Raw genomic sequence first — 26,723 nt, 5'->3', positions numbered from 1 at the left:
AAAGAAACTACCATCAGATTGAACAGGCAACCTACAGAATGGGAGAAAATTTTTGCAATCTACCCATCTGACAAAGGGCTAATATCCAGAATCTACAGAGAACGTAAACAAATTTGTAAGGAAAAAAAAAAAAAACAACCCCATCAAAAAGTGGGCAAAGGATATGAACAGACACTTCTCAAAGAAGATATTTATGCAGCCAACAGACACATGAAAAAATGCTCATCAACACTGGTCGTCAGAGAAATGCAAATCAAAACCACAATGAGATACCATCTCACATCTGTTAGAATGGCAATCATTAAAAAGTCAGGAAACAACAGATGCTGGAGAAGATGTGGAGAAATAGTAACGCTTTTACACTATTGGTTGAAGTGTAAACTAGTTCAACCGTTGTGGAATACAGTGTGGCGTTTCCTCAAGGATCTAGAACTAGAAATACCATTTGACCCAGCAATTCCATTACTGGGTATATACCCAAAGCATTATAAATCATGCTACTATAAAGACACATGCACACGTATGTTTATGGCAGCACTATTCACAGTAGCAAAGACTTGGAATCAACCCAAATGTCCATCAGTGATAGACTGGATTAAGAAAATGTGGCACATATAAACCATGGAATACTATGCAGCCATAAAAAAGGATGAGTTCATGTCCTTTGCAGGGACATGGATGAAACTGGAAACCATCATTCTGAGCAAACTATCACAAGGACAGGAAACCAAACACCGCATGTTCTCACTCATAGGTGGGAATTGAACAATGAGAACAGTTGGACACAGGGTGAGAAACATCACACACCAGGGCCTGTCGAGGGATGGGGGTCAGGGGGAGGGACAGCATTAGGGGAAATACCTAACATACATGAGGAGTTAATGGGTGCAGCAAACAAACATAGCACATGTGTACCTATGTAACAAGCCTGCACGTTGTGCACATGTATCCTAGAACTTAAAGTATAATTTAAAAAAAAAAAAATGGCTCTACCCCATAGGATTGTTTTGAGAATAGCGCTGTCCAGAATAGCTTTCTGAAATGTTGAAAATGTTCGGCTGGGCATGGTGGTCCGTGCCTGTAATCCCAGCACTTTGGGATGCCAAGGCAGGGGGATAGCTTGAGCCCAGGAGTTTGAGACCAGTCTGGGCAACATAGTAAGACCCTGTCTTTGTCTTTATGTCTATCTATATCTCCATCTATCTATCTATCTATCTATCTATCTATCTATCTAGTCTGGGCAACATAGTAAGACCCTGTCTTTGTCTTTATGTCTATCTATATCTCCATCTATCTATCTATCTATCTATCTATCTATCTATCTATCTATCTATCTATCTATCTATCTGTCTATCTACACACACACACACACACACAAAGAAAATGTTCTATTTGAAAATGTCCAATATGGTAGCCACTACCGTAGTGTGGTTATTGAACGCACGTGAGATGCTCCATAAATATTAAAAGAATAAATTAAAATTTGATTTATCACAGATAGTCCCCTAATATGTTCCTGAAAATCTGTACAAAAAGCTCTATATCCAAAAGGTGAACTATAGACTTAAAGAAGTGACGAGGGATGTTTCATTTCAGGTAGCTAAATAAATATGGTCTTTATTATATCTATTATATTTTCTATCATTTTGTGTGTGTCCTATAAGGTGCTTTCTGCTTATCATTGAATTGATGTAAGTATAACAGGCATCAAACTGAAGCCAGATTTTCTATTTTCACCATGCCCAATGATTTCTATCTTTGAGCCAATTGTAATTAATGAGACTAATGTTGCATTTTACTAGATTCAGCACTTTTTGTTTTTCACATGCTGGTATAAAATAAGGATAAAATGTAATAAAATGCTCAAATAATTGCATAAGCAGTGCCATACAAAGTTGATGCAATAACCAAAACTGAACTGTACCATGTGGTAGCACAAAGAATTTATTTATCAATAATCTTAAGCCAGAATTCAGTGTTTCAATGGTGGCTTAAGGTTACTAACATAAAATGCATGATCACGCTCTGTGAAAATCAAATGTATGAACAATGAGAGCTGCCCATACCAAAGACAAGATGGAAGGTTTCTTCATATAGTTTCAAATGATAATTTTATAAATATTTTATATAATTATTTCATAATTATTTATATTATAATGCCCATAAATATTATTTAAATATTGCCATGATATATTGACTAAAATGGTTACCAATAATTCAAGCTTTTTTATTTTTTTGCTCTTTTCATTACAGGCACCATTCCTGCCTTAATCAATCTATTAAAAAGTTCCAAAATAAAACTGCAGTGCAAAACTGTTGGGTTACTGAGTAATATCTCAACCCACAAAAGAGCAGTGCGTGCTTTGGTAGAAGCAGGAGGCATTCCATCTCTAATCAACCTACTGGTTTGTGATGAGCCTGAAGTACACTCTCGCTGTGCTGTCATTCTATATGATATTGCTCAATGTGAAAACAAGGATGTTATTGCCAAATATGTAAGTTTTTTTCATAGACCATTATTTTTGACTGACAATAACTCCCTCATATAGAAGTTACAAAAATAGAAACCCACTTTGCTATTCAATGACAAAACTCCCAGAAATACTGGCATGGATGATTCTTCTCAGGGAAGAATACAGCAGGGAAGAGGGAGCGAGAGGGCGTGCCTGATGAAAAATGCTCCACTGAAAAGTTGGCATTTGAGTACAGTCCAGAAGTAGAAGAGGGAGTATTTTCTTAAGTTAGTATATGTCGATTGCTTCTTGCTGTTTACCAATTACCAGTGCAGTGTGTACAATGGCAAATATTTCCTAATGGGGCAATATATTCAATTAATCTTAATTACTTCACTTAGATAGCTGTATTAACTGTCACATAATGTATCTTACCAGTAGACACATTTGTTTGTGGCACTCAGTCTCTCCTAAATAGTTATTTAAAGCAAAAAAGATTAAAAACTTTTTTTTTTTTTTTTTTTTTTTTTTTTTTTTTTTTTTTTTTTTTTTTTTTTTTTTTTTGAGACAGTATTCTTTGTCACTAGGCTAGAGTGCAATAGTGCAATCTTGGCTCACTGCAACCTCCGCCTCCCAGGTTCAAGCAATTCTCCTGCCTCAGCCTCTCAAGTAGCTGGAACTACAGGCATGCACCACCACGCCCGGCTAATTTTTGTATTTTTAGTAGAGACTGGGTTTCACCATGTTGGCCAGGATGGTCTTGATCTCTTGACCTTGTGATCCGCCTGCCTCGGCCTCCCAAAGTGCTGGGATTACAGGTGTGAGCCACCACGTCCAGCCAACTTGTATTTCTAAATAAAGATTACATTTATCTTAAACTAATTCAAATGTAATATTTTTTGTTTATTTTTAGAATGGAATCCCAAGTCTGATAAATCTATTGAACTTAAACATAGAAAATGTGCTAGTAAATGTAATGAACTGCATACGAGTATTATGTATAGGAAATGAAAACAACCAAAGAGCTGTCAGAGAACATAAAGGCCTCCCGTATCTTATCAGATTTCTGAGTTCTGATTCAGGTGAGCTTCTATCTCTGTATTATTTTATAATGACCAGATATATTAAGTGAAGCAAACATGGGGTTTGACTTGTCCTATATGAATAGATGTCTTGAATCTGTCTTTGAATAGATCTAAACATGTGTAATATAACCTTAATATCTAAAACACAAATTTTTTTTTCCTAACTGCTAAACTATGTAGATAACAGTTAAATTAATTTTATTTTATTTTATTTTATTTTATTTTATTTTATTTTATTTTATTTTTCTCAAGATGGAGTCTTGCTCTGTTGCCTAGGCTGGAGTGCAGTGATCTCAGCTTACTGCAACATCTGCCTCCCGGGTTCAAGCAATTCTTCTGTCTCAGCCTCCTGAGTAGCTGGGATTACAGGCATGCATCACCACGCCCGGCTAATTTTTGTATTTTTAGTAGAGACAGGGTTTCACCAGTTGGCCAGGCTGGTCTCAAACTCCTGATCTTGTGATCTGCCCGACTCAGTCCCCCAAAGTGCTGGGATTACAGGTGTGAGCCACCATGCCCGGCAGAAAACAGTTAAATTTAAACTGCTGGGCTTATAAAAATAATTGACTGTCAAAGGCATATTCTTTTAAAAAGTTTAATTAGACGTGTTTACAATGAAAATACTGGCATGGATGATTTTAAACATACATGCAATATGACTAGGAGAGTATTTGCTACCTTGGGTGAATAGTACACATATTGATCATGGGTAGCTATTTTGCAAGTGACAACAAGGGTTTCAGATTTGTTAGATATTTGATGTCAAAATTCAAGGTTATCGGGAAGCATTAGGCCAATTATCAGTTCCTAAAGTGCATCTCAGTACCAAGAACATCAAAAGCCATGAGGCAGTTTCTGCAGCTACTGCAAATGGTCTCCTGGGTTCTGTAAGAATAATCTCATTCCAGTCAGCACATGTAACAGTGTAAGCTCCAAATATATGGTTTTCCCCAAATTTGGGGGAAGAGAAAATTGAGAAGAACTTGCCCTTTTTCTTCCTGCTCAGTATATCATTTGGCTTCCTCTTCCAGTTAACCAGGAATAAATACAAAATAAATATATTGGTTAAATGTAAGTTAAGATTTAAGAATAAGGGGAATGTAGAAGTGATCTTTCCTTTACTTTAAAACTTCAAATTTAAGCAAGTGTCATCTTCTAATAACTTCTATCGTGTGGTGACATCATTTGAAAGCCCTCTCCTTTCATAACAAATTCCTTATGATCTCTCTATTCAAGTGTTCTTCCATCGCTTACTATGCTCTACTTTATCCTTTAAGAATAGCATTAGAGGTCAGGTGCAGTGGCTCACACCTATGATCCCAGCACTTTGGGAGGCTGAAGCAGATCACTGAAGTCAGGAGTTCGAGACCAGCCTGGCCAACATGGTGAAACCCCATCTCTACTAAAATACAAAAATTAGCTGGGCATGGCGGTACACGCCTGTAATCCCAGCTACTCGGGAGGCTGAGGCAGGAGAATTGCTTGAATTCAGGAGGCGGAGGTTGCAGTGAGCTGAGATTGCACCACTGCACTCCAGCCTGGGCAACAGAGTGAGACTCCATCTAAAAAAAAAAAAAGGAAAAAAGAATAACATTAAAGAGGGTCAACTTTTATGTATATTTTAAATCTATAATTTTTACTCATTTATAGTCATTCTTTATCTCTTTTTTTGTTTGTGTTTTATCTAACTAATTAAAATTTAAATATAGGGACTAGATCTTCTCTTCCTGTTTTCCTTTTCTCAATCCCAGATGCTGTAACAAAGTACAAATTGTAGCAGCAATTTGAATAAATAAATAACAAATGAGTTCATTCATGAAGGAAAACTATGGTATGAAATACATTATTGAAATAAAAGTATTTTTTCCAACACCATAATCTACATTATCTGCTCACTCCAACGAAGATAATTTAAAATAAATTTTAATTATTTTTTTCTTTTTAGGTAAGCCCCCCTATATAACTTTAGTGCTTTAGCAAATAGTCCTCTTGGATGTTAGCTGGGTTGTTAAGGTATAGGAGATCAAAAAGGCATATTATTAATTCCAGTGTCTTCTTTACCATGTGAGCTACTCTAAGATTTCATGTATTAAAATGGTCCCAAAGTAGATTCACATATAGTTTCTTGAAAAGATGGATTTGTTAACATCTCCTTAGTCTGAGTCTCTATGTCCAGAGCAAGCCTACCCTTGCTAAATTTGGTTTGTTTTAGGCCTTTCCTTCACCCATGTAGCTGCTTGTATTCACATTCTTATATACATATATTCATGTATACATGCTTTCATTCCTACAATGCTTCTGATTTCATATGGCACCCAACTTTCCTGTTCTGTGTTAGTAACAAAAGCTTATGACACCGCCACAGAAACTCAAATATGTAACAAAAGCATACAGAATTTTCTCAGTTTCAAACTGAGAAAAACTTAAAAGATCACCTCATTTTTTTCTTGAAATCATTAGTCACATATTTCTGCAGAAATTGATTTTCTCCAGACCCTGTGTGATGTTATACAATATGTAGTATTATATACTCCTAACATTCTAAAATCTGAAAACTTTGGAATTATGACCCCAAAAGTTGTAGATAAAGTCTGCCTTCACCATTAGTCCTCCTTTACCCAACTCTTAAAGTTGGAGTTCCTTAAGCTTCCATTCTTGTCATGCTGCTGCTTTCACCCAGCATACCCTTCTTTAACTCTTATTCACTCCAAAGGAACTCTACTAGGTTTACAATCTATTCTTCCCAGTTCTTTATCCACATCCCTGACGTCTTCCCTGAGCTTTAGAGCTACTTTGGATTACTGAATAGCTTAGTAAAGATACTTCCATTCCTTTCAGAATTTGGGTCCAAATGAGAAATAGACAGGAATCAAATAGAGATCCAAACTTCAGCCTTATTGTTGGAAAGCTTGCTTTGAGAAAACAACAAAAAGTGCCAAAAAGAACCTAAACCATGCATTTGCAATGACTCATTCTTCAAACTAAAAAAATTATGTAACTCACTATTCTTCTCATGGGGAAGAATGAGTAAGGGGTAAACTTTTATTCTTAATATTTCTGAGTTGGCCATGGGTGGAGGAATTTCTACTTTTTGTACTGATGCAGGAATATTGGGTAAGGGAAAGAATGGTTTCCCCTATACTCTCTTAATTTTATTAATCTGTCAGGGTTAACATTCCAAGTGTTACTTGAGTGATCTAATTAAAATGTAAAGTTGATCATATCTTCTTCTTTAAATTACTCAGTGACTGTCACCTAGAACATGGTCCACATTTCCAGCATGGCCTATAAGCCCTTTTTACTTTCCTACTTCAAGAGGAAGTGACCTTCCTGTCACTCCCTTTTTCTCTGATATGACTGTCAAGTAATATTTAACTTACTGCTTTATTCTTTACTATGGTCTTTTCTTTTGTTCCTCAAGGTCAAGGACCTTGTTTTGTTGGTTCACCATTGTTTCCCTAGTGCCTGGGACAGTGTCTAGCACATAGCTATTCAATAAATATGCACTAAATAAATGATTAGATGATTAAATGAAGAAAATACTCATAACAATAAAAATAGTTAATGTGTTTGACATAAATTGATATAAAGTGGGTGTAGAAGTTGGTATGAACAATAAGGCCTTAATAGAGAGATAATTAACCTTGATAGTATATGAAAAAACAAATGCTGGATTATAGAGCATCTAAAGGATATTGGTAGCTACATGAATGCACAAACACTTTTCTATCTAGTTTTGCTTTTGGAAATATATTGATATTCTACATAATAAAAAAATTAAATGTACAAGGCTGGGGGAAATGAAAACTGAAAGAAATAAACAAATTATATAACTAGATTTAAAAAGAAAAAATGAATACAAATAATTTTAAACACAGTACATTATATACCCTCTTTCTAAGGGTAAACACAAAACAAACTACACACAGATTTTGAGTTCTTTTTAGTGAGCTTGTATGTCACAGTGATATGGGTAGAACAATTCTGAACCCACATGATAAGTACTGTAGGACTGAAGAAATGAATAAATGTGTTGATATTATTGGGTTCTTACTGTGCAAAGAAATGTGCAGAATGTAGGAAAGCAATAAAGAACCCTCTGGGGTTGGATTGGAATCGGAAATGTATGTGTCTATGTATCAGTGTGTGTGTATACACATATACATATATATGTATACATATTATATATGTGGATTTATACACACACACACACACATATACATATACATATATATATGATCCAGAAGCAATGATATTCCAGTAGCAGTGAGCATACCGAGCACCCAAATCTTGGTTTCTAAATATCATCCCTCGTTAAAAAGAACCAGAGCTTCTTGGAGAAATAGTTGATTCCAGGGCAGGGGCAGAGAAGGTATATGGTGAGTCAAGAACATCATCATATGGTGACAAAGTAATAAAATTCTTTTTTTTTTTAAAAAAAAAAAAAAAGGAGGCATATCTATAGGACACAAGGACAACCTGAAGGGGCTCCCACTGGCCAAATCTTAGACAATTTGAGTAACAACATAAATAAGAAAATACACCAGGCAGAGTGGCCCATGCCTATAATCCCAGCACTTTGCAGGGCCAAGACAGACAGATAGCTTGAGCTCATGAGTTCAACACCAGCCTGGGCAACATGGCAAAACCTCATCTCTACTAAAAATGCAAAAATCAGCTGGGTGTGGTGGCACATGCCTGTATTCCCAGCTACTTGGGAGGCTGAAGTGGGAGGATTGCTTGAGCCTGGGAGGCAGAGGTTGCAGTGAGCTGAGTTTGTGTCACTGAATTCCAGCCTGGGTGACAGAGTGAGACCTTTTTTCAAAAATAAATAAATTAAATTAAATTAAATTAATGGATTATAACTCATTGAATAAAATAGGAGCCTGTGCCCTCATCTTGATAAAAATTGGATAAACAAGGAAGCAAATAAATAGAGAATAAGGTAGGGCTCTTCCTTATAGCAGAATGTCAGCTGACAAATGTGAAGGAGTGGTAGATTTGGAAAATTAGTATTTTGCAAACAGCATAGTAAAGATTGGTTCAGGCAAAAATTATAAATGGTTGCTAAATCTTGGGGGCAAATTTTGATATTTACAAGTGTTTTGCTCCTTATTAGTTGCAAGAGGGAAAACAGCAACTATATAGTAGAGAAACTGGATGATCAAAATTAACATCACCATCGAGGAATAGATGGACATTATATAACTCCACAGAGGATATCCCTATAACATAATGTCACTTTTTTTTGAAATGAGGTTGCTATGTTGCCCGGGCTGATCTTGAACCCCTGGGTTCAAGCAGTCCTCCCACCTTAGCCTCCTGTGTAGCTGGGATTACAGGCATGCACCACTGCACCCAGGCCATAATGTCACTTTAAAAATATTCTGGATGGAGGTGCATATCTTGAGTCATGAGGAAACATCAAAGAAACCCAAATTGAGGAAAAGTCTCTAAACTAAATGGCCTATATTCATTAAAAATGTCTATGTCATAAGAGACCAAAAAACCCCTGAGAAAAGGTTCCAGATAATAGAACACTAAAGAGACATAACTAAGTGCAATACATGGTCCTGGTCTGGATCCTGTACTGGAAGAAAGTAAATGTGATAAAGGACATTACTAGGACGGTCAACATAATATGATTAAAGTATTGCATCTACTAATTGCCTTGTAGTTACATAAAAAGATAGGCTTGTTTTTAGTAAATACACACTAGAATATTAAAGAGATAAAAGGCCATGATGTATGCATACAACATACCCTCAAATTTAGAAAAGCAGATTATATAGATAAATGGATAGAAAAACCAATATGGCAATATATTAAAAATTTATAAATCCAGGTAAAGGTATACAGGAATTCTCTGATTTATTCTTACAACTTTTCTCTACATTAAAAAAATGCAACTTGTTAAAATATAGGAAAATGTTTAGACTCACCAATACCAAAAGTACAAAACAAGTTGAGGCAGCATTTTTATCTATCAAATTTGAGCAAAGTTGATGTATTTATTTTTAGTGATAACACCCATACTCAAACACAGTAACATTGATACTTTTGAACTCTGATTATGGAAGGCTAAGATGCTGTTATCATTTTTGATAAGCAGTGTACTGAGTTATTCCAGTAATTCCTCTACAAAAAACACAAAAATTAGCCGGGCATGGTGGTGCACACCTATAGTGCCAGCTACTCAGGAGGCTGAGGTGGGAGGATGGTGGAGGTTGTAGTGAGCTGAGATCACACACACCACTGTCCTCCAGCCTGGGTGATAGAGCCAAACCTTGTCTCAAAAAGGGTGGTGGGGAGGGAATGTTTTAATTGTAAGTAAAAATGGAGGTTATTGTTTTAAAATACAACTATATCAAATACATCTATAACTATCTAAATCTATCTTCGTAAGAAATAGTACATGAGATTATGCCAAATGATTGATTGTATTTAGATGGTAAATCTACCCAGTTTTATTTATTTCTACTTTTCTTTATTTTCTCTAAGCTTTTTTACAAATTTGATTTTATAATATGGGAAACTAATGATATGCTGCACTTTGATATTCTTATTTTTCATAAGGTTTATTTAACTTGTTCTTAAATTCATTTAAAGATGTGTTGAAGGCTGTATCTTCTGCTGCAATTGCTGAGGTTGGGCGTGACAATAAGGAAATTCAGGATGCTATAGCTATGGAGGGAGCGATTCCTCCTCTGGTGGCTCTTTTTAAAGGGAAACAAATTAGTGTCCAAATGAAAGGTGCAATGGCTGTGGAATCACTTGCAAGTCACAACCCTCTTATACAGAAAGCATTTCTGGAAAAATCGTTAACTAAATATCTTTTAAAACTCCTAAAGGTAGGAATTTTATGATTCCTGGTCATTTTTCTTAGATGATGTATTCTATTTTGAATTGTTAAGTGAATAGAAAAACTAAACCAATTCTAGAATAAACATATTATAAAATACACATCCCTAAAGTGTTCAATAAATATTCACTGAATTAATGAAATATTTTTTAAAATAGGCATTTCAAATAGATGTTAAGGAACAAGGAGCCGTTGCACTTTGGGCCTTGGCAGGACAAACACTAAAACAACAAAAATATATGGCAGAACAGATTGGATACAGCTTTATAATTAATATGCTTTTGTCACCATCAGCTAAAATGCAGTATGTTGGTAAGTTATTTTTCCTTATTTTTATTTTTTAGAGACAGGATCCTGCTCTGTTGCACAGCCTGGCGTGCAGTGGCACAATTATAGCTCACTGCAGCCTCAAACCCCTGGGCTCAAGTGATCCTCCTGCCTCAGCCTCCCAAGTAGCTGGGATTACAAGTGTGAGCCACCGTGTCCTCTGCATAATGTAGAACAGGGCACTGGAGTATCATACATGTATCTTGCTTTTCTTTATCAGGAGGTGAAGCTGTCATAGCTCTAAGTAAGGACAGCAGGATGCATCAAAATCAAATATGTGAAGGAAATGGAATTGCACCATTGGTTCGCTTACTAAGAATTAGTACGATTGCTGAAGGCACACTTCTCAGTGTCATCAGAGCAGTGGGATCCGTTTGTATTGGTTTGTAAACTTATTCTCAATTTCTTAAATATCTGTAAGAACAAGAACAGATTGGGCAGAGAAATGGAAGTTAATCTCTCTTCCTCTCTATCCCCACTGTTTGAGCCCTAAATGGTATTTAATGTATAAAAGATTATTATAACTTTTTAAATTTGTGTAAGAACTTGGTCAGTACAAGTGGTGTAATTAAGAATTTTTTATCAGTCTTGCTCTTGAACAATGGCTAGAGAGGAAAATTAGGACAATAAGCCTTGGCTATTTTGACTGAAAGCAATCTCTTTTTTAAGTTTAAGAGAAAAATAGTTCTTTTGAATCTCAAGAACTATATGTTTTTGAAGATATAGAAGAGTTTCTAATGCTGGGGCACATTCTTGAATGTCTCTGTAATGATCATTTGTTTATATAACATAGAATTCATTGCAAAGGAATTGACATTTTGGGGTTCCTGAGAAAATGTGGAACTGTCAGTTGTGACCCACCAAAAGTTAAAATTTGGGTTCTTGCTGACCTTAATGAATGCAGGATGCTGACTGTAGACTGCTTCTTGCAAACAAGAGGAAACATCTTTATTTCTAGATCACTGAATTTCTTCAAAATTAGTCCAGCTGAATGAAGTATAATAGGAATTGATTCTCACATTTTTTTCTCTTTGCTTGCCAAAAGTTTCTTGCAGAAACTCATTCACAATTCCAAGATAATCAGCCAGAGAAGATGTTTCTTTTTTTGGCCAGAGACTCTGACATAGTTATTTCTAAAGTTCTAGTAAATGATAACATATATGCAAGGTTGCCTGATATACATACACATACACATTATCAAATTTCTTCTCATTAGTTCATTTCAAAGCTGTCCACATCAGCTGTGTGTGTGTGTGTGTGTGTGTGTGTGTGTGTGTGTGTGTGTGGTGGGGGTGGGGGGGCTTGTGGGGACAAAGGTGTTCTTTTTTCCTTCAGGGTTCCCTAGATACAGTAGGTCGGTGACTTCTCTTCATTGTTCACTGAGAGGCTCAATCTTATATTTAACCCATTTATTTAGAGTTAACCCATTTATATAAACCCACTGTGTATTTATTGTGACATTTAATATTGGCAAAAGAACAGAATTAAAATTCTTTGTCCATGTTCACTAGAAAGAAATGAGTTTCTCAACAGGAAATTGCAAGGAGTGGGGAAAAAGAGAGAGAGAGAGAGAGAGAGAGAGAGAGAGAGAGAGAGAGAGAGAGAGTCGAGTTTCTCTGGTGAGATTAGACCCGCAATTTAAAGTAGTATGTTATAAAGAGACATAGTAAGATTATCTTGTTAGCGTGTATAATTTAAGAAACCTAGAAATTTTAACTTGGTGATTTACTCTAGTCATTTTTGTAGAAGTAAACTTTTTATAGAAAACAATATTACTATGAACTTAAGTACATCACACATAGTATTTCTTCAATAAATGATAGCTATTATTATTCCTTGATAGTATAACATTTCTAATTTCCTTTGTTTTGTGACTTTTAGGAAGCCATTCACAATTCTAATAAGCTCTCCATGTTTATTCACTTTGTCTTTTAAAAAATTAATTCAGGACTATTAAAATAGTGCCAATATAGCATACCCTTTTGTAATTTACTAACTGTATTACCTTAGAACACTTTGTCAACCAAAAATATCAAGCTATGTTTGACTTTACCATTTATAAGATGGAAAAAAAAATTACCTCATTGTCATGGACTCTTACAGGTGTAGCCCATACAAGCAATCCTGTCAGTCAACAGTTTGTTGTAGATGAAAATGCCTTTCCAGTACTTATCCAACTACTAAGAAATCACCCTTCTCCTAACATTAAGGTATATATAAAGGTTTACATTGTTTTCTGATATGGTAAAAATTAACAGAAATATAATTTTAAGAAAATTTTGTGTCTTTATTCAAGTTCATAAACATAAAAATATTTTATCTTTTAAACTAAATCCTATTTTTCTTGGAGAAATAAGCCAAAATAGAAATAAACAAAATCCTAGAAGTTTTAAACAAAAAGCTTGCTTCAAACCATAAGATACTAGTAAATTTTGTTAAAATAGGGTTTCTCCAAATATGACAAGAAAATCTTACGTTTTTACTCTTCAAGTAAGTTTTTTTCCTTAGATATTTGATTATGTATTCACAAAACTTCTTTTCTACCTCCCCAGACGTCAGTTGCTAAAACTGGGCGGGGATAATGGAAATGTGTGACTTATATGGGAATATTTCTCAAATATTAGTGAATCTTGTCAGTACTACACTTCAAACCAGCCCTGCCTTCTGCCAAGCAGCCTCTGTTGGCTGGAGGTAATAGTTTTCTCAAGGCTGGACATTACAAAGAATTATTGTGAGTTGTTGAAGAGTCATTCAGTCTTCCATTTACTTCTACCAAAATGCCTTTAATAAAATAACATTTATATCTATTCAAATACTTTTACCTAGGCTTTAGAAATTTGGGACATCTATAGATGGCCAGGCAAGAAATTATAACAGCAAAAAAAATTTTATTTTCAAAATTTGGTATGCATGCTACTGGAGATGAGAAAATAGAAATAACATAGGAGGACAATATCTGAGTAAATAGCACTGTTTCTTTTTTTTTCTTTTCCTTTTCCTTTTCCTTTTCTTTTTTTTTTTTTGAGACAGAAGCTCGCTCTGTTGCCCAGGCTGTAGTACAGTGGCACCATCTTGGCTCACTGCAACCTCCCAGGTTCAAGTGATTATCCTGCCTCAGTCTCCTCAGTAGCTGGGATTATAGGTGTGCACCATACACTTGGCTAATTTTTGTATTTTTGTAGAGATGGGGTTTCACCATGTTGGCCAGGCTGGTCTTGAATTCCTGACCTCAAGTGATCTGCCCGCCTCGGCCTCCCAAAGTGCTGGGATTATAGGTGTGAGCCACTGCACCCAGGCTGTTTCTTTTTTCAATCTTTATTTATTTATGTATTTATAATTGAGATGGGGTCTCTCACCGTCAGTCAGGCTAGAGTGCAGTAGTGCAATCTTGGCTCACTGCAGCCTCAGCCTCCCAGTCTACAGTGATCCTCCCACCTCAGCCTCCTGAGTAGCTGTGACTAAAGGAGTGTGCCACCATGCCTGGTTAATTTTTTGTATTTTTGTCGGAGACAAGGTTTCACCATTTGGCCCAGGCTGTTCTCGAACTCCTGGGCTCAAGAGATCCTCCACCTTGGCCTCCAGAGTGATGGGATTACAGGCATGAACCACCACATCTGGTGCATTCTTTTAATAAATGTGTGTGTTATCATAAAAAATGTATCCATCTATATTTTGGTACATATTTTCAATGAGTTTTGAAACTTGTTTAAATAGAACATAAACACATTTCAATACTTTTTCTCAAAAGATTTCATAATGGACAAAACATTTCACAATAATTCAATAATCATACTTTTCAAATTCATAATGTTTTTCATAGAAATGCACAGTATAGCACTTTAAAAACTTATCTGCTGAGTCCCAATAATATGCAATGTTCATCTTCCTAATGGGCTTCAGAATGTACATTAAATGGTTCCAGAACTAGAGGAGGACAAAATAGTAGTACTATTCCTTAGACTACTCCCCAAAGCTTTGTTTAAATTAATAGGTGCTGCAGGCTGGGTGCTTTGGCTCATGCCTGTAATCCCAGCACTTTAGGCCATCAGGTGGGCGGATCATGAGGTCAGGAGTTTGAGACCAGCTTGGCCAACATGGTAAAGCCCTATCTCTACTAAAGATACAAAAGATCAGCTGGGTGTGGTGGTGCGTGCCTGTAATCCCAGCTACTCGGGAGGCTGGGGCAGGAGAATTGCTTGAACCCAGGAGGTGGAAGTTGCAGTGAGCTGAGATCATGCCATTGTACTGCAGCCTGGGCGACAGAGAAAGACTTCATCTAAAAAACAAAAACAAAAAAAAAAAAAGGTGCTGCATTAAAGCCTTACAACTCAATGGTCAATAGTTAACAAGCAGTTCAAAATAGCTTTTTAATCCATGTCAAAAAATTAAAAGAACTTTTTTTTAATATGGAAGGGATACAACTATGCACTTAGGATAATACCTCCTTACATGCTCTGCTGGCCCTTGTTCCCTTCTCCAGTGCCCTCAAATGGAGCTCTGTGGTTGGTCCCTGAACACAGAAAGGATATTTTCTCAGCTATTAAAAATTATGAGGGAGTTGTAAGTGCAGTTCTTTCAGTAGTAAGAACTGGAATCAATGGATTATATTTTAGCAGATTTTATAGTGTCTTTCCACAATGTATTCTATATAAATGCCTGCACAATGAAATGTGTAATTTCATAAAGTATAATTGAAAAGTAATTTTTGAAAACCACATGTTTAGGTTGAAGTGGCATTTTCCTTGGCATGCATTGTCCTAGGGAATGATGTGTTACAGAAAGACTTACATGAAAATGAAGGATTTGAGTATGCTGATGTCCTTTATCTTCTTCACTCAACAGAAAAGGTAATACCTTTACAAAATATTGAGGCTCATTTTGAAAAAAATTGTTTTTATGCCACATCCTCAAATTATCATCAAGTCTTCTTCATGCCAATATTCAATGTATTATTTAAGAAAAGACATGTAAAAAGATCTCTTTGTGGGTCATTAGTTTGTAATGATGTAATAATACAGCTCCATATCTTTCTGAGTTGTCCCATTTCATCGTTGAAATGCGGTAATTTTAATGTTTGGTGATGAGTCAAAAAACAAATCTCTTATGTCTCAAATCAAACCTTTAAAATAATTTTATGCCCTTTCAGCCCTCAGTCATTCACTTATCCAATACACTAAAGTGGTGCTTCTCAAACTATTCGTGATGAAGAAATAGCTTTTTCCCAGCAATCTATTATGGAAGGATAATTTTTTTAACTTTAAAAATTTTGAAATAATCTTAGACTTTCCAAAAATTTGTAAAACCAGTATTCTGGTATATCCTTCATCTAGTTTTCCCAGCTGTCAACTAGAACATTAACATTGATACAATACTATTATCTGATTTGCAGACTTTATTTAAATTTTGCCAGTTTTCTCGGCAATGTCCTTTTTTTGGTTTTGTTTTTATATATTTTTAATTTAAAAAATTATTTTTATTTTTTTCAGTGTCACTTTTTGTTCCAGAATCTAATCCAGGGTCTCACATTGCATCTAAATGTCTTGTCTCTTTAGCCTCCAGTTTGTGAAGCTCAGCCCTTCTTTGTTTTTCATGATTTTGACATTTTTGATGAATCCAGGCCAGTTATTTTATAGAATATCCCTCAATTTGACCGTGATGTTTTCCCCTAATTAAATTGAAGTTACACCTTTTGGCAAAAATTTCACAGAAGTGATGTGGTCTTCTTTACTCACCTTCCCAGTACATCATACCATGAGGTATATAATGTTGATGTATCTTATGGGTAATGTTAACTTTGATTACTTGGTTAAAATGGGGTCTGCCATATTTCTTCACTCACTGTTTTTCCTTTTGTAGTTAATAAGTATCTTAAGGTGAGACACTTTGAGATTATGCAAATATTTTGTTTTGCATCATACTTTTGCTCACCAATCTTAGCATCCATTGATGCAACAATAATAAATGTAACATTTGCCTAAGGGCAATTTAAAAAATTCCCTTCTTCCTTCTGCGTTTATTAGTTGGTAGTCAACTATAAAGAAGATTTGTTTCTTTTCAATGTTTATTCTCGGTTTTGTTATCCCACTGTTAATGATTTTGTGGACTGTCACTGGTCCACGGGCCACACTTTCAATAGCACTACCCTAATGAAATGACAGCTGTTTTCTACAGGGCATTTCAAAACCAGGAAGAAAATTGCCAATGTTTCTCTCAGTTCCGTAAGATTTTAGAGGGATCAAGGAGGGTCAGGAGGTAGGTGGGAATGAACTCATGTTTTTTTTTTTAATTATAAAATTTTACTCTGTTGTGGTACACAAAAAGAGAAGTGCTGCTATAAAAATATGGGAAATATTTTGGGAGGTTGAGGTGGGCAGATCACTTGAGATCAGGAGTTCAAAACCAGCCTTGCCAATGTGGTGAAATCCCATCTTTACTAAAGAGACAAAAATTAGATAGGCGTGGTGGCACATGCCTGTAGTCCCAGCTACCTGGGAGGCTGAGGCAGGAGAATCACTTGAACCCGGGATGTGGAGGTTGCAGTGAGCCGAGATTGCACCACTGCACTCCAGCCTGGGCAACAGAGCTAGACTCTGTCTCAAAAAAAAAGAATGTATATATATGGAAACTAATAGGGTGAGGACACTAAATGAATGACTGACTCTCTAAGCCACCTTTTGCCCCTCTGCTGTGTTCCTTCTAGATTTTACTCCCATTACCTTACTCCTCCTGTGCACCCTTCTTCTCCCTTTTATTACACATTCCACTCTCAAGTATTCTGCCTTTCCTCCCAGTTTGTTACCATTTGCTTCACTCTCTGGACCTTGCATTTGGCTTATAATAGATACATTATTGTGCATCAGTTCTATAAATGGTAGAGAATCTTAGAGAACTAGAAGGTTTAAGTATAAACCAAAGGATTTATCTGGACTTGGCTAAAATTTTTAATTCTAACAATCATCACAAGGCAAGTTAAAAGTCCTCTAGGGTTTCTTGTACTATATTTTGCCTCAAACTACCTGTCCTGCTGAGGCAATTAGTGCTCTTAGGGCTTTAGAGTACTAAACAACTGTGGTCCTTTGTTAAACCTATAGTGGGAGACTTCAGATTACACAGACGTGTTGTAGAAGTTAAAGGGGAAGGAGGGATGTTCAGCAACTAAATATGTCACTGAATGAATAGCTATCTTATGGATAATGACAGGAATGCAATAAAAATTAAGTCAGGAACCCAGGTTCTTGTAACTCCTAGCCACACTGATATTGTCTACCTGGAGATGCAATAGGTTATGTGTTGTTTTAAAATTAGAATTTAACTATTTTCATGCTACCAAACTAGAATAATATATGAAATGGACCACTGAGATTGATTTTCACAAGCTACATAAAATTAGTCACATTAATGTAGTTACTATTATTCTATCTTTTTAACTAACTCAAATATGTGGGCTAATTAATTATGAATATACTTTTGAAGAGATGTTAGTGAGCATAATTAACAGGTACTCTTTTCCCATTCATAAATCAGTGGGTATAAAATGAAAATAAGTAACCAGTGGGTATAACCACCCTGGTAGATAGGTAAATGAAAATATGTATGAAGTAAAGAGTTTAAGACAGTTGACATTGGGGAAAAAAAGTATGGAAAAATATGTCTTTCCTCAAGGATTAGTTTTTAGCCCTCTGAACTGGGAATAGCCAACTTGGTTCTTGTCCTGTATCTGATACTAGCTGGCAACTATGGGATTCATTTTGAAACATTAATAGCCACTTTATAACCTAAACTATTTACTGTAGACTTCCACAGTGATACTGCAGGAGTGAACCCTACGTGGAAAAGAAATGGAAATTGGTCAAGTCTTAGCATATTTCTCTCACTTCACTGTATCTGACCTCGATACACAAAGCATGCCCCTTTGGTTCATTTCCCATTGCCACTCTTTCCTACTTGGCTCTAGGTTCTATTCTGCTGTCTGTTAATCCACCCTTTGACTATGACTGAGACCTAGTTTCTCAAGCCTCTGACTGTACCTAATACTTTTCTTTTTGCCTATTGCTAGGTGACTGGGTTTTTTGTGTATGTGATTTTTATTATGGAAAATTTCAAATATATATAAAATGACAGGGTAGCATAATGAACCTAAATGTTCCCACCTAGCTTCAGCAGTCATCATCTCATGGCCAGTCTTACTCCATCTATACATCCACTCACTTCTACTAAATTACTTTTGATGCAAATTTCAAGCATCATATAATTTTATCTATAAATATTTCAGTGTGTACATGCAGCATTTTAATATTATGATTAATAATGGCAGAAGAAAATTCAGGGCTGGGTGTGGTGGTTCATGTCTGTAATCCCAGCACTTTGGGAGGCCAAGGCGAGCAGACACCTTGAGCTCAGGAGTTCAATACCAGACTGGGCAACACAGCAAAACCCTGTCTCTATAAAAAAATGCAGAAAATTAGCCAGGTGTGGTGGCACACACCTTTGGTCTTAGCTATCTGGAAGGCTGAAGTGGGAGCACTGCTTGAGCCTGGGAGGTGGAAATTGCAGTGAGCCAAGATCATGCCACTGCACTCTAGCCTGGGTGACAGAGGGAGACTTTGTCTCAAAAAAAAAAAAAAAAAAGAAAGAAAAGAAAATTCACTAAGATTAATGAGTTCTTTCTGTGTGTCCTACATTGTTCAAATAACATAAAATTACAATATATTAAATTATTTTAATATTAAAAATAAGATTTAGTAATAAGATTTTATCTTTTGAATCTTTCTGGAAGGTCTACCATACTTATATGTCTCTGGCAAGCAGACTAATTCTACAGAAGAAACTAGCTTTTGCTGTTTGCCTAGCCTCAGAATGTTAAAATGTGATTCTTCAGAATACATTATTTTTCTCCTATTCTTCCTTAAAATATAGTACAATGGAATTTTACAAATGAATTTAAGAGATGATATGGAATACCCAACAATGTACGGAATGCAATAGATAACATGCTATACAAGGGAAGTTTTGATTTATCAACTGTACTTTGAAATGTTGAAAGTTATAACATTCTGGAGTAACTCTATTATCTCTTTTCCCTAGTAATGTCGTATTTTACTCCCAGTGATAAGAATGCAATATATTTTAATGAGCAAGAATTCAAAGTCTATTATGTTGAGTAACATGATAAATGAAGTTCATTATAATGCATGTTTCTCCTATTTTTAGGATATTTGCTTAAGAGCAGGCTATGCATTAACACTTTTTGCCTTCAATAATCGCTTTCAACAATACTTAATATTGGAAAGTGGAATAATGACCATATCTATTTTTGAACCTTTTCTTGAATCAATAGTTGAAACTGAGAAGGCAATGGCAGCATTTCAGGTATAAAATTGAGATTAATTAACACCTCAAATTAATAAATATGTCATTTTATGAAAACTTGAAAATTACAATGATTTGGAGACCCAGAAAAATGTTTACTTATTTGTAAAAATTTAGTATTTTGCACATAAGCCCCTTCTACCTCATAAAAACTCCATTATCTTGAGGATTTCTTCATTAATATAGAATTTTACAAGTTACAAGACACTTACTGATGCCTTTATACCTCATCTGATGTTTATAACAAGCCTGTAAGGTTGACAGTCGGGTAGTACTATTTTCATCACCCCCATATTAAAAGGAAACAGGTAGAAAAACATGTTAGCATCCAAGACAGGTTTTCTAACTGCAAATCTTTAGTTGATCACACTGATCCTTCAACCTAGTAACAACTGTATGTATCTGGGAAGTTTTATTCTCTCTCTTCATTTTCTATCCTGTGCCCTTTAAGAGAAGTGTTTTCTATGAACCCATATTGAAAGAGTGCAAAAGTTGCAAACATTGTAGGAAGAATAATAGTACCCTCTATGATCACTGCTATGACCAGACAGGGACAAATACTCTTAACTCTCCCCACCACCACATGCTGCTTTTATTGAATCCTCTAAACACTCCCTTTACCCTTCTAAGAAGCATCAAAAGAATAAAAAAACATAAAAAATTACAAACGTGTAATTAGAGAAGCTGAGTAGAAAATGTTTAAAGATTCTCTGCTTCTTTTCTGTTTTCAGATTGTTGTATTGGCTAAAGTCATTAGAGATGTGGACCATATTACTTTGTCTGCAAGAGGTGTTACTATTTTAGTTGATAGTCTGTATTCAGTTCAGACTTCTACTATTGTCTTGACAGGTAAGAAATGACTAGAAGTTAATTTTAGCCACATAAAACTATTTTTGAAAACAGTTTATGGTACTCTGAATAATAATAAAATAATACACCTGATATCTGCCACAAGTTTAAAGAATGAACTTACGTTTATCTACATGGAACTCCACAGCAAGTCTACACGAAACAATGGATGTCTACTCTGTACCCCAAATAGAAGCCGAGTAACTCTGAACACAGACTTTTTGCTTTCCTAATTACTTTTTCAAACCTTTAACTTTTTTTCCAGGATATAAATGTGAATTCAACTATGAACTACCAACAGCAAAATCAAAAAACTGATTTATAATAGTGGTGGCAGATTTACACAGATATACCTCTGTTTGGTTTCCTTTTGTCAAGTTGTGCACATTTTGCTAATACTGAGAAGTTCTTTACATCGCTGTGCAACAAAGCAAAGCAAGATGGTCCCATAGCATTCTCAACACATTTAATGCTATTGTATAACTGCGTCTACAGCAGACCTAACCCAACAAATCACAAATAGGTGATCAGTAATATTTAATTGACTTGTTATACCACTCTTAAAGTAACATAAGGCAGGGTCAGAATGAGTAATATGCAGTGACTACTACCAATATAAACAAATAAGTATTTGTTTTTTAATTAAAATGGATCACTAAAGGAAACTTCACTTGATGCCATAGAATTCTATTTTTATGAAGTTTATTAGCATGGCAAGGAAGGAAAAATGAAGCAATGAAAACTTTCTGATGGAAACTAGCTAGAAAAAAAGTTTGAAGAAATTATTAAATATGTTTTAATCTAAATAACATTATTAATTCAATGTTATAGTAATTCTGTGACTCTGAAAAACAACTGTAGTGGGTTTACACTCCACAATTTTTTTTTTTTTTTTTTGAGACTGAGTCTCGCTCTGTTGCCAGGCTGGAGTGCAGTGGTGCAACCTTGGCTCACTGTAACTTCTGCCTCCCAGATTCAAGCGATTCTCCTACCTCAGCCTCCCAAGTAGCTGGGACTACAGGCGTGCACCACCAAGGCCAGTTAATTTTTGTATTTGTAGTAGAGATGGGTTTCATGGTCTTGATCTCTTGACCTCATGATCCGCCCGCCTCGGCCTCCCAAAGTGCTGGGATTACAGGTATGAACCACCGCACCTGGCCTCCACAAACTCTTATAGGAAATAAATGCCATATTACATTAGCTTTCAAATATTAAATTAATTTCTCCAGGATGAGGAGAAATGAATCTCAGAAATTAATGGACTTTCTCTGTACTCCACAACCAGTCATATGCATGTCCAGGGTATCTCAGGCAAAGCCTGATATTCAGGCCTCAGGTATACTGTAAAATAGCTGATGTGCTTGGTGTCAAGTTGACATGGTTCCCAGAGGAGGCTCCAAAGGCGCAGAAGTTTTTAGGAAACTGATTTCTGTTACCAAGAATTCAGTTTTCTTATGTATACTACTTAGCTATTCTCTACTCAGAGTTCCTCCTACTCCTTTGAGAACTATAAACCTTAGTTCTCTTTCTTAGCTGCTCCCTTTGTGTGTTTCCATTTCTAACTTCCCATCTTTAAAGGGTCTTTTTAACTTTAAATAGAGCTTACCTTTAGACAATTTTTGCTTTAGAAGATACAACCCAATTTTCCCCATTCTGAGGCAATAAACACAAGGAATTTCTTGGCTTATAATAGAGGCCAGACAAAAATATAAGGAGAACAAAAACTCACGTCATATCTCAATAAAGTATCCACATACTCCACACACAAATATGAAAATACATTTTTATCTTCAAACAAATATAAATAAAATATTCAGTTGCTAGCTGCACATTTAATTATTGGGACACTTTATTATTTTAAATCTGAAAACATTTCTTTTCTATGGTAAAAACTTCAGTGATTTTAAACCTCAATATGCAATACATTGCTTGATTTTAAAGTATTAATAAGGCTTAACTCAAAGCCATTTCAACTGCAAAAAGGACATATTAATTTTTTTTTTTTTTTTGAGACAGAGTTTCACTCTTGTTGCCTAGGCTGGAGTACAATGGCATGATCTCTGCTCACCGCAACCTCTGCCTCCCAGGTACAAGTGATTCTCCTGCCTCAGCCTCCCGAGTAGCTGGGATTACAGGCATGTACCACCACGCCCGGCTAATTTTTGTATTTTTAGTAGAGATGGGGTTTCTCCATGTTGGTCAGGCTGGTCTCGAACTCTCGAACTCACGTGATCTGCCCACCTCAGCCTTCCAAAGGGCTGGGATTACAGGCGTGAGCCACCACGCCCGGCCTAAATTTTCTTATGATAATTAAATCATTATGTTCATAGTTATTTTTAAAACCCTAAAAACTTCAAAACAAAATATATTCTGAAGATATGGGAGAAAGGAAACCTCTAATTTTGAAATTTTTCCACCCTTACATAAACCTATTTAACTTATACTATTTGTGACAGAAAACCAAACTGTAATTTTGGGGAGTTTATTCTATATTTACATATGCATGCTTTTTCTCAGTGCTGCTTCATTGACAGAGATGTCTTGTGACACAAATCTTTTTCAGTGCTATGTGCAACTAATGCAAGTTTATATCAGTTAAATAACAAGCATTTTTCTTGTTTAATTTATAGGGAATTTAATAGCAAGCCTGGCTCATTCTAGAGCTGGTATCCCAGAAGCATTTACCACATTAGGAACAATCCAACGGCTCTGCTATCATTTGTACTCAGGAACAGAAGAGGTAAAAACAAGCAAAAACTAATTCTAAAATTAAATATGCTAAAAATATAGTTTACCTCCCTTTCTGTGGACTAATTTTTCCGCTGATTGACTGTTACATAGTTCTTATTACTAACTCAAAATTACATGACTGTGTTATATACGTAATATAGTTCTTGTTACTAATTAGTCATACATATCTGCCATCCACAATTTTAATTCCTATAAAAATATATATTTGTTTTAACCCTAAGACTTAAAACTAGGATTTTAATCACAAAAGCAGTATAAAACAACTGTAATTAAAGATTTAAAAAGAACTACCTTTTCAAATTAGTTTCTGATTTAGAAAACAAAAACAAAACCCTACAAAATAGATCATCTTAATCCTGGAATTAAGAGTCAATCTATAAGTACGTTGATGACAAAGAAATTTATAATTAAAATCTTTGCTAGGTATCTAACGAAAACTGGTGACTCTGATTTCAGTTATTTCTATGATTTGAAATGAATGAAAATGGAATCCATAGGATAGTTTTCCTTATATGTCAAGCAGGGTTAGAAGTAAGGGTGTGTGAAAAGAGGCCGTGCTGGTCACAGCAGTGGCTTCCTCTGAGTGTTCTCCTACTCTCTTCCACTAAGGTCTAAAGCAGTTTTACTGTACCTTTAGGGTATATCAGAATCACTTGGAGGGCCTATTATATTGCTTGGCCCCATTCCTAGAGTTTCTGAGCCAACACATTTGAGGTGGGCCCTAGAATTTGCATTTCGAACAAGTTCCCAGCAGCTGAACCACAGGTCCAGGGTTCAAGATGTAGAAGACATATGAGCATACAGAGCAACCAGATGCCAACATAAAGAAAACTTTTTATGCTACTATCATATTCCCTACAACTGGCCAGGAGCATACTTTAATTAATCATATGACCAACCTATGGGTCATAGACAGAGGGTATTTTCTTCAAAGAACTATTTTTTCTAGAGTCCTATGGCCTGATACTTGTGCTTCTTTCTTTGTTTATGCCAGTGGAAAAGTTAGTTGCTTTTGTAACATCTGAATGTTTAAAAAAATTTTTTTTTCTAAGTAATTAATAAATAAATAAATGAGTTGCTTTCTCTAAGATTTCTGTTACCAAGAGTTCAGCTTTCCTATGTGTACCACTTAGCTATTCTCCAAAGTGTCTGCTCCTACTCCTTTGAGAACTGTAAACAAAATAATTAAATAAGAGTTTCTAGGGATGGAACCCAGGCATAATTGTCAAAGATATACGAGTGATGCCAATGCATTGTCAGGGTTGCACTCCACTGCCTTAGTTCAAACTCAAAGATTCTTTCTTTGGTGGCACATTAGAATTACCTCACACAAACACACGCGTGCACGTGCGTGCGCCCAGATTCTACCCTGAAAGGATTCTGATTTAGTTGGTGGGCTTTATTTATTTATTTATTTATTTATTTTTAAACACTCCAGGTGGTTCTAAAATGCAGTGAAGATTGAGAACAACTCTGTAAAAATATGGCAGTTAAGCTTCCAGCTATACACTGCCACTTGTTTGCATACATATTTCCTTACACTTGTTCCCTCCCTCACAGAGACTTTCCTATGAAGTAGCTAATTAGAACATTAAGATATTTTAAGAACAAAGCCCACTGGTTAAGAAAGAATTGTTTCTTCATTTAGGTTCGTGCAGCTTGTTCCTCTGCTCTGGGCTACTTAACATACAATGCAAATGCTTTCCGCATCCTATTCAAAGAATGCAGGAATAAACCTAATCAGTTCATTCGCATAAAAAATAATATCAGCAGAGATGCAAGTATTAACCCAGCATTTTTAAAGGAATTTCAAATGCAACAAACACTGGTGGGACTTCCTTCCTTAAGGTATGGTCCTATGTTAGAAGTTGCAGTAGTGAAATCATTGAGAGGAGACTTTAATGAGGTTTAGTAAGATCCAACAAGAGGAACTATTCTTGATATGAACATATCTCCTGTATAGCAGACGATAAACTTCATTCTAAATGACCATTGCCAAAACCTGTTTTAATTCCAACTCAGCACCAGAGTTGTGGGTGCAGACAAGAATACACTTAGATCTTGGAGATCCTCTCTGGCCAAGATTACTCACATTTTAGAAAGTTTTGGGGAGACTGGTTACCACAACATCTGATTCAAGAATTCATTTTTTTAGCAGACTAGGGATACATTTGAGAGTTCTAAGACAAGATCACCACCCCGACCTTAGCATCAAATGGGTCTTCTGGACCAGATCTAAAGCTAGGCCAAATTCCCAGGGTGGAAACAGGGCTAAATTAGACTTAGTGGTTAGAGTTACAGTGAAGTTTGCCAGGAATTTATTCAGAGGATTTCATCTCATGTTGTGGTTTCATCATGAACTTAAGTCCCCACAAAAGGGGAGGAGAGGAGAATCTCTTTACTATGGGTATGTTTCCTCTTCTGCAAATGTAGCTGAATTACAAGTCTTCTCTCCAAGTAGTGATATTCATACATAGGAAATAGAACTACACAAGATATGTTAACTCTATGATAATGGAAGAGAATAGGATCCAATAATGCATCCGAATAGGATCCATGTACAAACATAGATTCTACATCAATTTTAAGTACAGAGAATGATGAGTACATCTATGGAGCCACTTTAATTCTTTGAAAAGCTGAAAGTCTAAAATGGGTGACCTAATTTTATGATAAGCCAGCGAACCTAAATTATAACTGTTGTAATTGATAATTCTAAATAATTTCCATTGGTTCGAGGAATTAAATAATGTAAGTAGTATTTTACACAGTCACTCCCACGGCTAGCCCATGTGATGACTTTGTGGGAATTAGAAAAATATACCCCTTTCTCAGACCTATCTTCTTCAAAACCCAGCTGAAGTTTCTCTTCTTCTGTAACATTTTCCCTGATCACTTCAAGAAGATTTAATGTTCCAAATGTTTGGAGTAAATAAGTGAGTAAATGAGTGACTGAATATAAAATACTTACAGGTAACATGCAGAGTTAGTGGAGGAACATGTATGAATTAGGCCATCAGGCATTAA

The 26,723-nt window shown here is 35.7% G+C and overlaps 1 protein-coding gene across 1 annotated transcript in view; it reads left to right on the top strand.

Annotated features, from left to right (window-relative positions):
- Positions 1–26,723, top strand: part of ANKAR (ankyrin and armadillo repeat containing) — a 72,527-nt gene that overhangs the window by 43,836 nt on the left and 1,968 nt on the right. Inside the window, exons 11-21 of the mRNA XM_011974254.1 lie at positions 2,254–2,495; positions 3,367–3,535; positions 10,148–10,389; positions 10,559–10,712; positions 10,948–11,109; positions 12,831–12,937; positions 15,452–15,574; positions 19,938–20,096; positions 20,828–20,945; positions 23,576–23,685; positions 25,345–25,544. Of these exons, the coding sequence (XP_011829644.1) occupies positions 2,254–2,495; positions 3,367–3,535; positions 10,148–10,389; positions 10,559–10,712; positions 10,948–11,109; positions 12,831–12,937; positions 15,452–15,574; positions 19,938–20,096; positions 20,828–20,945; positions 23,576–23,685; positions 25,345–25,544 (1,786 nt within the window). The remainder of the gene's footprint in view (positions 1–2,253; positions 2,496–3,366; positions 3,536–10,147; positions 10,390–10,558; positions 10,713–10,947; positions 11,110–12,830; positions 12,938–15,451; positions 15,575–19,937; positions 20,097–20,827; positions 20,946–23,575; positions 23,686–25,344; positions 25,545–26,723) is intronic.

Source organism: Mandrillus leucophaeus, unplaced genomic scaffold (assembly GCF_000951045.1).
Source record: "Mandrillus leucophaeus isolate KB7577 unplaced genomic scaffold, Mleu.le_1.0 Scaffold143, whole genome shotgun sequence".
NCBI classification, from domain to species: domain Eukaryota; kingdom Metazoa; phylum Chordata; class Mammalia; order Primates; family Cercopithecidae; genus Mandrillus; species Mandrillus leucophaeus.
This window is presented reverse-complemented; position numbering and strand designations above follow the sequence as displayed.